Source organism: Hyla sarda, chromosome 6 (assembly GCF_029499605.1).
Source record: "Hyla sarda isolate aHylSar1 chromosome 6, aHylSar1.hap1, whole genome shotgun sequence".
NCBI classification, from domain to species: domain Eukaryota; kingdom Metazoa; phylum Chordata; class Amphibia; order Anura; family Hylidae; genus Hyla; species Hyla sarda.
In genome coordinates, this window is record NC_079194.1 from 257237455 (window position 1) to 257250718 (window position 13264).

The window sequence follows — 13264 nt, forward strand, 5'->3', positions numbered from 1 at the left end:
GGGTACAGTGTGGGGCAGCATTATATTCAGGGTACAGTGTGTGGTAGTATTATATTCAGGGGTACAGTGTGTGGCAGTATTATATTCAGGGTACAGTGTGTGGCAGGATTATATTTAGTGGGTACAGTGTGTGTGTCAGGATTATTTTCAGGGTACAGTGTGTGGCAGGATTATATTTAGTGGGTACAGTGTGGGGCAGTATTATATTCAGGGTACAGTGTATGGCAGGATTATATTTAGTGGGTACAGTGTATAGCAGTATTATATTCAGGGTAAAGTGTGTGGCAGAATTATATTTAGGAGGGTACAGTGTGGGGCAGTATTTTATTTAGGTTACACTTTCTGGCAAGGTTATAATGATTACTGTCTTCATGCAGAGTATGAGGATCTGCTGACAAAGTGAGGAGCCAATGATGCCTGGATGTCAGACTCTGCAGAGAAGATGGAGCTGGAGGAAGACCTGGTCTCTGGACCAGATGAAGAAGAAAAGATAACAGAGAAGATATCACTCAAGTCAGAAGATGTCACTCAGGTCACTAATATCATTGTGTATTCTCCTGACTGTCCCATCAGAGCTGTAGTCACTTGTAAGTTCTGCAGTGATGATGGGTATTGAGCTGTGTGAGGGGCCCTGAAATTTCTGATGAGCATATCGATTTGTCGGAGTGATAAACCAAAGTCTCTCAGTTCAAGCATCATATCCCTCTCAGTTTGCAATAAGTAGTGATAACTGGCACATAGAAGAACCTGAGGCATCGCACAACCACACTGTGTTGACTTGATTTAAAGGGGTACTCCGGTGGAAAACGTTATTTAAAAAAAAAAAATCAACTGGTGCCAGAAAGTTAAACAGATTTGTAAATTACTTCCATTAAAAAATCTTAATCCTTCCAGTACTTATTAGCTGCTGAATACTACAGAAGAAATTATTTTCTTTTTGGAACACAGAGCTCTCATCACGAGCACAGTGCTCTCTGCTGACATCTCTGTCCATTTTAAGAACTGTCCAGAGTAGGAGAAAATCCCCATAGCAAACATATGCTGCTCTGGATAGTTCCTAAAATGGACAGAGATGTCAGCAGACTGCACTGTGCTCGTGATGTCAGCAGAGAGCACTGTGTTCTAAAAAGAAAGGAATTTCCTCTGTAGTACTCAGCAGCTAATAAGTCCTGGAAGAATTAAGATTTTTTAATAGAAGTCATTTACAAATCTGTTTAACTTTCTGGCACCAGTTGATTTAAAAAAAAAAGTTTTCCACCAGAGTACCCCTTTAATTTCTGAGGTTTTTGTAGATGAAAAAATGTGTTTTTGATTTGGCTTATGTACCCTGTCACATGTCACAGATTGAAGCTTGGTGCTTGATAATGTGATCATTTGCAGATCTTATCAACACCTACTGCTTCCTAGATTTGCATAAACCTATGGCTTCTTGGTATTGCAATTCAATGTTGAGGAGTGTAAGACAAATGCAGCCATGAGACAGACCATACATAATCACAAGAAGACTACAATTTAGTTTATTAAACTCTATGGCCATGTGCAATGTACATCATTGTGTGCGTCAGAATACATTTTGACAGTAATCCGGACTCATATAGAGACCTAAAAACATGCTGGGATCAAAAAACAATAAAAATGACATATATATACCAAAATTCCCTTCCCACAGTTAAAATGCTGTGCATAGATGGAATAAATTGTGTAGTTTAGACTTTTACTATAAACAAATATACTATAGTGTAATTATAAACAGTAATATTTTATCACTGTACATATTTTAGTTACGTTAATGCAAACAAAGATGTGTAATTCACTGTGTGCCTGCAGGTATAGATGTGCTAAAACGTGTGTGCTTTCAGAATAGTCGCATGTGTTTTACTACTTCAAAATATTACCTACAGACGTGCATTTGTACGGTATACATGTATCTTTTCTATACACACTCCTTCCTCCCTCTTCATAGAGCAGCACAGCACAACTGCACATTCAGCTGCTGTCTCTTTAAATCCAGCATGACTGCAACCAATGGTTTTATAGAGAAGTGACATCACCCCCCAGCAGTGACGCAGACCCTATTATTAAAAGGCCAATCGCCTGTTCATTCATGATCACATGACATTTTGGGAGAAGTGCAGGGGGGGGGGGGGGAGGAATAGGTTTGGGTTTTGTCATTGTACTGATCCTGCAGCTAGAGATAAACCAAGGCTGCTGTTGTTGAAGGAGAAAACCAGGGAAATCCTCCTAATTCTATCTAATCATTGCATTTTACTATTAACTGGATACAGAGACGCTGCAGACCTGTCATATCACATGAAGACGGCTTCTATGGATCAAGGACAGGTTGATGGAAAGGAGGGTCACAAGGGCCTATGCAAAATCCCATAAAGGAGGAAAACCTAAAACTAGGATCCTATTCAGTGCAGACGGTCTCAGCTGTGCCGGCTCCTTCTATAATTACAGGTCCCACCAGCGGGGCAGGGGCTCATTTCAATGCAATGCAAGAATTATTTTATGCTTCTCCACCTGATCCCACAGGGAAGCCAGAAGGGAAAAGGTGATTCTACCTAACATTGCTTTTGCAGATGGATTTTCATTCATATTGATTTCCCTGGTTCAGAGGTGGCTGAAGGGTTAATGCAGAATCGCCAGGCCTCAAGTCCTGTTAAAAAAATAGGGATGCACTGGTTCATTACACCATACCGGCTGCCAATATCAATTTCCTGAATATATTATTCTTCTGGATCGTGCACAGTCCATACGCTGTGTCCTAAAGGGGATTTCAGTCTCTGGAATACTGACCACTGTGTATAGCCTGAGGATATAGTATTTACTCCATAAACCAGAGAATTGCTTTCTCCTACATAGAACCAAATCGTATATATCAGGAATTGTGTCAATTCTGCACGGTGCTGTCTTGTGTGGGCATCATCTGTGTCCATTCCTGAAGCTCTCCAAGGACCTACTTCTACGGATCTCGAGGAGAGGCGTAAAATACTTGTTTCTACCTTGGGACGTTTGGATATTGTTGGACTGTAAATTTGAATTTCATCCTGCTTGAGGCCTAATCTTCATTGATCCATTAGACACTGGATGCAGATTCCATACGGGAAGGTGAATTATTAAAGGAAAAGGCTATAGGCAAAGCTGCAGCTGTAAGTTGTTCCCTTATGAAGGGAGGGGGTGATAGTATTACACAAAGGATTTCTATTTAATGTTTTACCATCATCATTTACATATTGAAAATGTATTCTGACATGCCAAGTAAAAAAAAAGGACCCATTAAGCTAATGCAGATTTTATTGCATCATTACAAATGTCACATCATTGGACCATTTTGTTAGGCATTTCCTTTTTTATTAAATGTAGGATTTTTCTATGTATTTTGCTGTTTGAGATTTATGTTTTCCAATGTACAGGCTCTGAAGAAATGAAGGCTGTGATATGCTAATATACATTGACATTGACTGCAGTGAATAGTAGGGATTTCTGGTTCAGGGCTTGAGGATGACCATTGCAAGGTGTGTAGAGCAGTAACATCTGGGACTGATCCAAGAGAGCTTTTTAAGCCTAAGGTTTTTCACATGGTGCAGAGAACACCAGTTCATGTGAATCTGTGCCATAGCAAGTGACGGGCATATTCACTGCAGTATCTTCAAACATTTGGGTGACATCTTACATGACAAAGCCTTTTAATCTCATATTGCTTCATACGCAGGACCAGATTATATTGCTCAGGGCTAGGTATTTCCCCAAGTTTAGGGCATCACTTGGCATAGTTGCCATATATATAACCACTTAGCTATAATTTTTGTCATGATTTGTACACATCTCTGTAAGCTACGATATTATAAACATGTGAAATACTTAATACCATTATGTAACTTTACTGGCATATTCTGAATTGTAATATGCTGTTCATGTTTTGTTAACCCAATTTTCTTCTTTCAGCTGCTTCATCTGCTGCCCATGGGTGATCCTGCTTCCACTAGGACCCACCTGGGCCTAGATTGCTAATAGTTCCCCAGTGCGTGTCCATCCTCTTCTGCTGCGCTAACAACCACCAACATTTTCCTACTGCTGCTGCCTTGAACATACTAATGGAGACCAAGCTTCCTATTACCCCCACCAGTCCATCCTCCCCGGGACTTTCCCCTGTCTTGGCTGCAGACAAGGTAGATGGCTTTTCTCGTCGAACTCTTCCTCGCTCCCGTCAACGAAGATCACACAGCTCCTCTCAGTTCCGCTACCAGAGCAAGCAACAAGAGCTAACACCGTTACCTCCTTTGAAAGGTACACCTGTCTACTAAAGTCTCCTGCCATTTGTTTAATGTCCTTTATTCAGTTGATATAGAATAATGTTAGACTGCCATTACTGGAGAATCTCCTTGGTTGCCCAACCCATCTGATCTCCAGATGTAGCAGAGCTGAATCCTGGGCTGCATCATTTGTTAAAATAACTCCTTATGTTAACGTAAAGCTTTAGATTTACATGACACAGGATATCATGGTGATTTGTGCTAAATCATAAACCCAGCTCAGCTACATCTGCATTTAATACAGTGTATAACCTAGCCTGGTCTAGTGTAAAGGCTATGACTGATGCAGGCCTATACTGTCCATGGACTTTTAGCTATTTCACCTGTCAATACTATTGTACTATGTGCAGTATTTTCCTGCTCTATATAGTTTTGATCAATTTATATAGTTTTAGACCCCACTGAAAAGGACTTTATTCCATAAGCCCCATGTTTCATCATTATGTCTATGTGTATGTTTCAGCCTTTGCTTCCTCCTGACCATTTGACGTTGCCACCCTCCTTATCTATCTTGCTTCTCTCCCCCTTCTTGCTCATCCATCCTCTCTGCCCCTCCTTTTACTCTTCATGATGCTGATCCTCAGATCAATAGCTCTAACTGTACAGAGAACATTATCATCTTTTAAAATCCCATTCTAGAGGCTGGGTCCATCCTGCCTTTATCCTTCCCATTTCTCTCTCTCCTTTTCTTACAAAGTCTTCTGGGAGATGCAATCCACTATGCAGTATGTGTACTACCTAGGCAGACAGTAATATTCTTATATAATGCAGAGCATTCATTGTTGCATATTCCATACACCACCCTGTCCTGATGTTAAATATTAATGTGCACTGCATGCTAGTGCCTCTCCTTTAGCTGAGTGCATGCACAATAACGGATGCAAATACTATGAAGCACAGCATGTCTCCATTCTTCATTTACAGTGCAGACACGAGCTGCGTCTCACCACCATATACACATTTACAAGTATTTGGATGGGGGTTTCCTTGAGTTATTTGGCTGTGTCATGATGGACAAACAAAGCAGAATGTAAATAGTAAACGGGAATCTGTGACCTTCCCAATATATGACAGAGTTTGAGGTATAATGAAACTAATTTTTGTGTAACCTATGATGACCATAGGAGTAGCATAATGTTTCAGCCTGCTGCTGATCCCTTCTGGTGTCGGTCTTCTAGTGCCACTCCTTGCTGTCAGTGCTTCCTGTTCTCCATCCTGACACACAGGAAATGCCCACTCAGCCAATCCCTGGCTCAGGTGGGTCACCAGTGGGGCCTACGTTTTGCACATTGGGTACTTTCTATGTACTGGGATAAGGAACTTGAAGCACTGACAGTGGGGAACAACATGGTTGGAATGGCACTAATGGGGATCAGCTGTAACAGATTTCCTTTATTTTTCCTCCCACCCTGAGCACATTAATATATAGAAACATTTTTCATTTCCTAATCCCTTAAGTGCCATATTAGATCCCAAGAGTCTACTGGGCTTTCCTTAACCAGGCAAATGTCCTGAGGTTTGAGCATTTAACCCTCCTAAACTTTCTAGCCAGTGTTTAGTGAAGGGGAGGGGGCATATGCTGTTCGTTTCCCATTCAAATCATGTTCTTATTTTAACACTGATTATAAAAATGTGCATTTTCATTACATTTGTTTGAGGTAATTTTTACTCATTAATATAAAGAACACATCTCCTTTTGCTATCTGGAAAATGTCAACAGAAAGTATAGCTGTTGGTGACTGTCACTGATTCTTATTTTGTTGCCCTTATTTTGTACATTAAGTGCACAGGGGTGTAGCTTTAACAATGATCTGGGCTCATTTATGCTTTAACATCTCTTAAGGGTGTATTTACACATTCACACATTTTTAATTGAAGTTGTTGAATACAACGCCAGTAAAGGAATTCAGTCTTTAGAGATCTTTCAATGAAACTTAGCATAGCAGGGAGATGCCAGCTTCGACTGTCCAGGTGGCTCAAAAACCCATTTCTGGACAACTTCTTTTGTTATAATTTCTCTGTATGAAACTGATCACATTCCCTTTAAAGAGATAGGTTACAAGGGTAGTTAAATTGGATATTTAAAAGGGGTATTTTGACTGGTTGGTTTAAAGGAAAACGGTCACCAGTTCACCCGCACTATAACCCGATACTCAGGATTATAGTGCGGGTGAACAGGAGACCGATGCAGGACTAATATACCTACCTTCAGTCCGGAACCCCAATCCTCTGAAGGTCCCCCTCTTTCAGCGCTGACTTGTGCTCTAGAGGCGGGCCCGCCGGCTGGATTTAAATATTCATAAGTGTTTGTCACGTGAGCGCTCAGTAGGCAGAAGCGCTCACGTGACCAGCGCTTATGACTCAGCTGATGACAGGGAGCCTGTGTGCTTCAATGGGTGGAGGGATCACTTGGTGGGAGAGAGATCAATCTGCAACTAATACAACAGCTGTAGGCACCCTGATTGAAAACCACAGGTCTTTTGAATGGATGCAGCTCATTTAAGTTTCAATGGGTGGGGTGGCTGATGTGTGGGAGGGAGGAAAATGGAATTATGGGATTTGTAGTCAAAAAAGAAAAACTCAAACAGGAAATACCAGTTCACAAAAAGCTAGCCACAGTATTATGGTAATCTCACAACACAGCCATTTATCCCCAAGACAAGCACAGATCCTTCCTAAGCATGTCCATTACTGTCTGCCAGGTACATACTAAAATCACCTTATGGTGGAGAACCCCTTTAACTGCTGAACTGTGTTGGTGTCATCTTCACAGCAAGTGCGTTGAAGGGGAAACCCATTTATATGGCAATATAGAGGGTGTATTACAATTCCAAATTTTTATTTTTAGCATTTCCTCTAAAATAAAGGAAGGTATCACAATATATTGTTAACCCAACAGCTAACTCAATGTCATTATAACATTCTGTAAAGCCTACACGCCCACATTAAAGATACTCTTAGATATACCATATAGCAAGCTGCCTGAATATGTGTCATTCAATACATTATTTGTGCTTCTGGTCATTATTCAATGTGTTATGCTATTTTTTAACATGTTCTTGGCACCCGGATAGAGCTTAGATAGTTTTGTGAGTGAGGCATATGGTGACAGAAGCGCTCTGTGGGTGTCCTTGGTTACAGTCTCTGTAGGCTTTCTCCCATGTGTATCTGTTTCTGCCGTATGTCTCGTAATTCTGCTTTGTATATTCCAGTCTCTCTCCATTGCTGCTTGTTATATACTGTCTCTCATCTTTTACTTTCCCTTTATCTCCATCTAATAAATATCTGTCTCATCTACATTTTCTCTCCTGTCAAACCAACCCATCTCTATGCTCTTTCTCAGACTCTGAATCCCACTATCCCCCCTTCTTTCCATTCACCTTTCCCCCTGTGTATTGTTCTAGGCTCATCTTACTCTCATTTCTTTCTGCTGTCAGCAAATCATTATCAAGCCACTCAGGAAATGAAATAAAACACAATCCGCGTCATACAGTCTATGCTATATTAGATTTTCTTCAGGGAGAGATGATTTTTTTCTCATAAATGGCTGCTTGGCATAGACGGATGAATAGATGTAAGGGCCCATTCACACTGCTGAATTTCTGCCCAGAGATGTGTGCAGAAATTCAGCAGATAGATGGACCAACATACACACTGATATATAGATAGATCCATTGTTATATACAGAGCCGGACTGACCGGCCAGTCCATTCGGACGTTGTCCGAAGGCCCGACCGGGAAAAGGGCCTGCTGTCTGCCGCCTGTCATATGAAATCTTTAAAAAAAAAAATATATATATATATATATATATATTTTTTTTTTTTTTTGAATAGCCGGGCCAGCCGCGGCTGCCAGGGGCTGGGCCCGGAGCTATTAATTACATTCCGCTTCCAGACAGCCACTGTAGCAGCGGCTGCCTGGGAGAGGTGCTTAAGTTACGCCGCACGGTGGGTTCCCTGCTGTCACCGCCGTCGAAGACCGGTGTGCCCACCCTGCCTGTCCTCAGTGTACGGAGCCTAGTTTGTCCTCAGAATGCCCGCCCTGCTTGTCCTTAGTGTACGGAGCCCTGCTTGTCCTCAGGTACAGGGCCCTGCTTGTCCTCAGTGTACAGGGCCCTGCTTGTCCTCAGTCTACAGAGCCCTGCTTGTCCTCAGGTACAGAGCCCTGCTTGTCCTCAGTGTACAGGGCCCTGCTTGTCCTCAGTGTACAGAGCCCTGCTTGTCCTCAACGACAGAGCCCTGCTTGTCCTCAGTGTACAGAGCCCTGCTTGTCCTCAATGCACAGAGCCCTGCTTGTGCTCAGTGTACAGAGCCCTGCTTGTGCTCAGTGTACAGAGCCCTGCTTGTCCTCAGTGCACAGAGCCCTGCTTGTCCTCAGTTTACAGAGCCCAGGTGGTCCTCAGTGTATACAGCACTCCTGAAGAAGTGCCCTGATCTCTCTGTCGGCCTTCTCAGTCGACAGCTGCATGGACACAAAACAGGGTAGCCTGGCCAGGTGGGTGGCTTATGAATTGTATAGTTGTATGTATCTTCTACCTGCCTTTCACTGCTCCCTACATGATGGCACAGTCTGGCATATAAGTTATGTGTGAAATATAAAATATCTCTGACTGTGCCATCATGTAGGGGGCGGTGAAAGGCAGATAGAAGATGGAGTAGTCTTCCCAGCAGCACAGAGTATTTCTGGCAGGAACTGTAGTGAAGCAGACAGTCTGCCTCACTATGGCGCCCTCCAGAAATACTCTGTGCTGCTGTGCTATTTCTGTAATAAATCTAAGAGGCCTCAGCCTCACCCAAGCAGGGGGCAAAAAGGTAAAGTGTGTGGCTTATAAATGGACCAGTTGCTATTTTTTTTACCTGCCTTTCACCGCTCACTATATGATGGCACAGTCAGAGACATGAGTTATATATCTGACTGTGCCATCATGTAGTGAGCGGTGAAAGGCAGATACTCAGGTGAAAAACTTTTTTTTTCTTTTTTTAAATCAACTAATGCTAGAAAGTTAAACAGATTTGTAAATTACTTCTAACAAAAAATCTTAATCCTTCCAGTACTGTTTAACAGCTTTATACTACAGAGGAAATTCTTTTCTTGTTGGATTTCTCTTCTGTCACGACCACGGTTCTCTCTGCTGACACCTCTGTCTATGTTAGGAACTGTCCAAAGCAGGAGAAATTCCCCATAGCAAACATATGCTGCTCTGGACATTTCCTAAAATGGACAGAGGTGTCAGCAGAGAGCACTGTGGTCGTGACAGAAAAGAAATCCAAAAAGAAAAGAATTTCCTCTGTAGTATGCAGCCGCTAATAAGTACTGGAAGGATTAAGATTTTTTATTAGAAGTAATTTACAAATCTGTTTCACTTTCTGGCACCAGTTGATTTAAAAAAATTTTTTTTCCACCGGAGTACCCCTTTAAGGTAAGTGCAGGCTGGAGCCAAGTTGGACTGGGTATCACAGACAGAGATCCCAAGTTGGCATAAAAAGGAGGAGGATAGTTCAGTGTTTTTAAGCGCTTGGTGTAGTTAAGGTGATTTGCATTGCCATCCCTCAAAGTACACCATAGCCTCAAGCGCACTGCAACCCCCTATTCTATGGCAAATATTCATGTACATACTAGGTGTGAATAGGGGCGGGGCAGAGGTGGGTGGGGCCAGGGGTAGAGTCTTGCTGGGGGCCCTTGCTTTATTTGTCTGGGGGACCTGAGTGGTGTCAGTCCGCCCCCGTGTGTATGTATATATATATTACATATATTACAGATTTTAGGGGGATTATTTAAAACTGAATTTGCCTTTTTTTGTGTAGACTGTGCCAGATTGGTTGAAAAAGTGGCGCAGCACACATTTTAAAAATAATTTTACCGTGTTAGCATGGGGTTCCTGTCTTAGCTGGTGATTGGCTTAGCAGGCCACCACGCTCATCTCCAAGGGTGGGGGCCAGAGCACTGAAGAGTTTGGTTCAGCGCACGGACCTGGCCTCATACAGGTTCCTAACTCATCCCGATAAGTTTAGTACTTAGGACTACCCCTGTAATATTTGTTTTCCATAAATTCATATTTTTATATGTTAAAGAAGGCTTCTCCCCCTGGAGTCTAAATCTTTTTTATTTCCTCTAGATGGAGGGAGTGCCCACTTGTCTTAAGGGAGTTTTACCTAAAACAGTTTTTCTCCATATATTATTTATATTGGTCATTTTGATACTTAAAGAGTACCTATCATATGCCACATGTACATATAACTTTTTTTGTGTCTAACACCTATATTTCTCTCACAAATACCTTCTTTCCGTTGCTGAGTTTTTCATCATGTGCTTTGGAGAGGGCAAGCCCCCCCACACACACACACTCTGAATGTCTCAGCTTCCTGAGTATCTTCATCTAATCACTGCAGGCTGCTCTGTAACCAGGGCCGTTTGAAGGAATTTGGGGGCCCCAAGCAAAATGGACATGGAGGCCCCCCCCCCACCCTTTATGTTCACGCACGTCACGCTCTAGGGCCGGGGTCAGGATGTAGTAACGCCGGCCCTTGAATTCTGGGAGCGCGACGTGAGCGAATGTCGATACGAGGCCCCCAGGTGCAGCAGATTTCCCCCCACATTAGGTGCAGCAGAGTACCCCCCACATTAGGCGCAGCAGAGTTCCCCCCCACATTAGGCGCAGCAGAGTTCCCCCACATTAGGTGCAGCTGAGTTCCCCCCCACATTAGATGCAGCAGAGTTCCCCCCACATTAGGTGCAGCAGAGTTCCCCCCACATTAGGTGCAGCAGTGTTCCCCCCACATTAGGCGCAGCATAGTTCTCCCCACATTAGGTAGGCAGTGTTCCCCCCACTTTAGGTGCAGCATAGTTCTCCCCACATTAGGTAGGCAGTGTTCCCCCCCCCCCCCATTAGGTGCAGCATAGTTCTCCCCACATTAGGTTGGCAGTGTTTCCCCCACATTAGGTGCAGCAGAGTTCCCTCCACATTAGGTGCAGCAGAGTTCCCCCTACATTAGGTGCAGCATAGTTCTCCCCACATTAGGTAGGCAGTGTTCCCCCCACTTTAGGTGCAACATAGTTCTCCCCACATTAGGTAGGCAGTGTTCCCCCCACATTAGGTGCAGCATAGTTCTCTCCACATTAGGTTGGCAGTGTTCCCCCCACATTAGGGGCAGCATAGTTCTCCCCACATTAGGTTGGTAGTGTTCCCCCCACATTAGGTGCAGCAGAGTTCCCCCCACATTAGGTGCAGCAGAGTTCCCCCCACATTAGGTAGGCAGTGTTCCCCCCACATTAGGTGCAGCAGAGTTCTCCCCACATTAGGTAGGCAGTGTTCCCCTCACATTAGGTGCAGCATAGTTCTCCCCACATTAGGTTGGCAGTGTTCCCTCCACATTAGGTTAGCAGTGCCCCCCCCCCCCACATTAGGTGCAGCATAGTTTTCCCCACATTAGGTAGGCAGTGTTCCCCCCACATTAGGTGCAGCATAGTTCTCTCCACATTAGGTTGGCAGTGTTCCCCCCACATTAGGGGCAGCATAGTTCTCCCCACATTAGGTTGGTAGTGTTCCCCCCACATTAGGTGCAGCAGAGTTCCCCCCACATTAGGTGCAGCAGAGTTCCCCCCACATTAGGTAGGCAGTGTTCCCCCCACATTAGGTGCAGCAGAGTTCTCCCCACATTAGGTAGGCAGTGTTCCCCTCACATTAGGTGCAGCATAGTTCTCCCCACATTAGGTTGGCAGTGTTCCCTCCACATTAGATTAGCAGTGCCCCCCCCCCCCCCCACATTAGGTGCAGCATAGTTTTCCCCACATTAGGTTGGCAGTGTTCCCTCCACATTAGGTTAGCAGTGCCCCCCCCCCCCACATTAGGTGCAGCATAGTTCTCCCCACATTAGGTTGGCAGTGCCCCCCCCACATTAGGTGCAGCATAGTTCTTCCCACATTAGGTTGGCAGTGTTCCCTCCACATTAGGAGCAGCAGAGTTCCCCCACAGTGCGAGCCAGAGGAAGCACCTACGTGCGCAAAACTAGTTGTGATGGGGGTACATCATGGAACAGAGTCTGTTCCATGATGGGGGTTGTAGTACAGGGGCTGAGGGATTGATCGCACCGGGTCTCACTTCTGAGACCCGATGCGATCAGAAGATATTAAGCAGGGGAGCGGGCGGTATGCTGCGCAACCCTGTGATGTATCAGTGTGTTTTAACTTTCATTTTTAAATCCCCAGCGCTGTGGGGGGCAAGATATATAGCCCTGCAGGGGGGACATATAGCCTATATATCTAGCCTCCCACAGCGCATTAATAAATGTATACCCCCCGCCGGCGCATTAAATATATATCCCCCGCCAGCGCATTAATAAATGTATACCCCCCACGAGCACAAGTAACCCCCCGCAGTGCATGTATAATGTACTGTCACAGGCTGCCATCTATATACATATGCCGGGCTGCTCTTTGAATGAAAAGCATTGTAGCAGCAGCATCGGCCGGTCCGATGCTGCTGATAGAAATACTTTTCATTCCTAGCACAGAGCTGGCATATGTATATAGAAGCGCCGTGGGGGGCAGATAACGCTATATGTGTGCACCCCCCAGCGCTTCAATATACATTTGCCGGCGCTGCGCTATGAATGAAAGTTATATTAAAATTAGCAGCACATATAGTGCCGGCAGCCGGCACTATGCGCTGCTAATAGAAACACCTTTCATTCATAGTGCAGCGCCGGCAAATGTATATAGATGGCAGCCTGCGACAGTACATTATACATGCACTGCGGGGGTTACTTGCGCCGGCGGGGAGTATACATTTATTAATGCGCCGGTGGGGAATATATATTTAATGCGCTGGCGGGGGATATATATTTATAAATGCGCTGGAGGGGGTCATATCTTTATTATTGCGCTGTGGGTGGGCTAGATATATAGGCTATATGTCTCCCCCCCCCCCCCCCCCCTGCTACTCACAGTTT

The 13264-nt window shown here is 44.2% G+C and overlaps 1 protein-coding gene across 1 annotated transcript in view; it reads left to right on the forward strand.

Moving 5' to 3' along the window:
* The first annotated feature begins 2158 nt into the window (after window positions 1-2158).
* The window catches only part of PPP2R5B (protein phosphatase 2 regulatory subunit B'beta), a 163388-nt gene continuing 152282 nt past the window's right edge, over window positions 2159-13264 (forward strand). Inside the window, exons 1-2 of the mRNA XM_056527052.1 lie at window positions 2159-3152; window positions 3949-4290. Coding sequence (XP_056383027.1) covers window positions 4098-4290 — 193 coding nt within the window. The 5' untranslated portion in view covers window positions 2159-3152; window positions 3949-4097. The remainder of the gene's footprint in view (window positions 3153-3948; window positions 4291-13264) is intronic.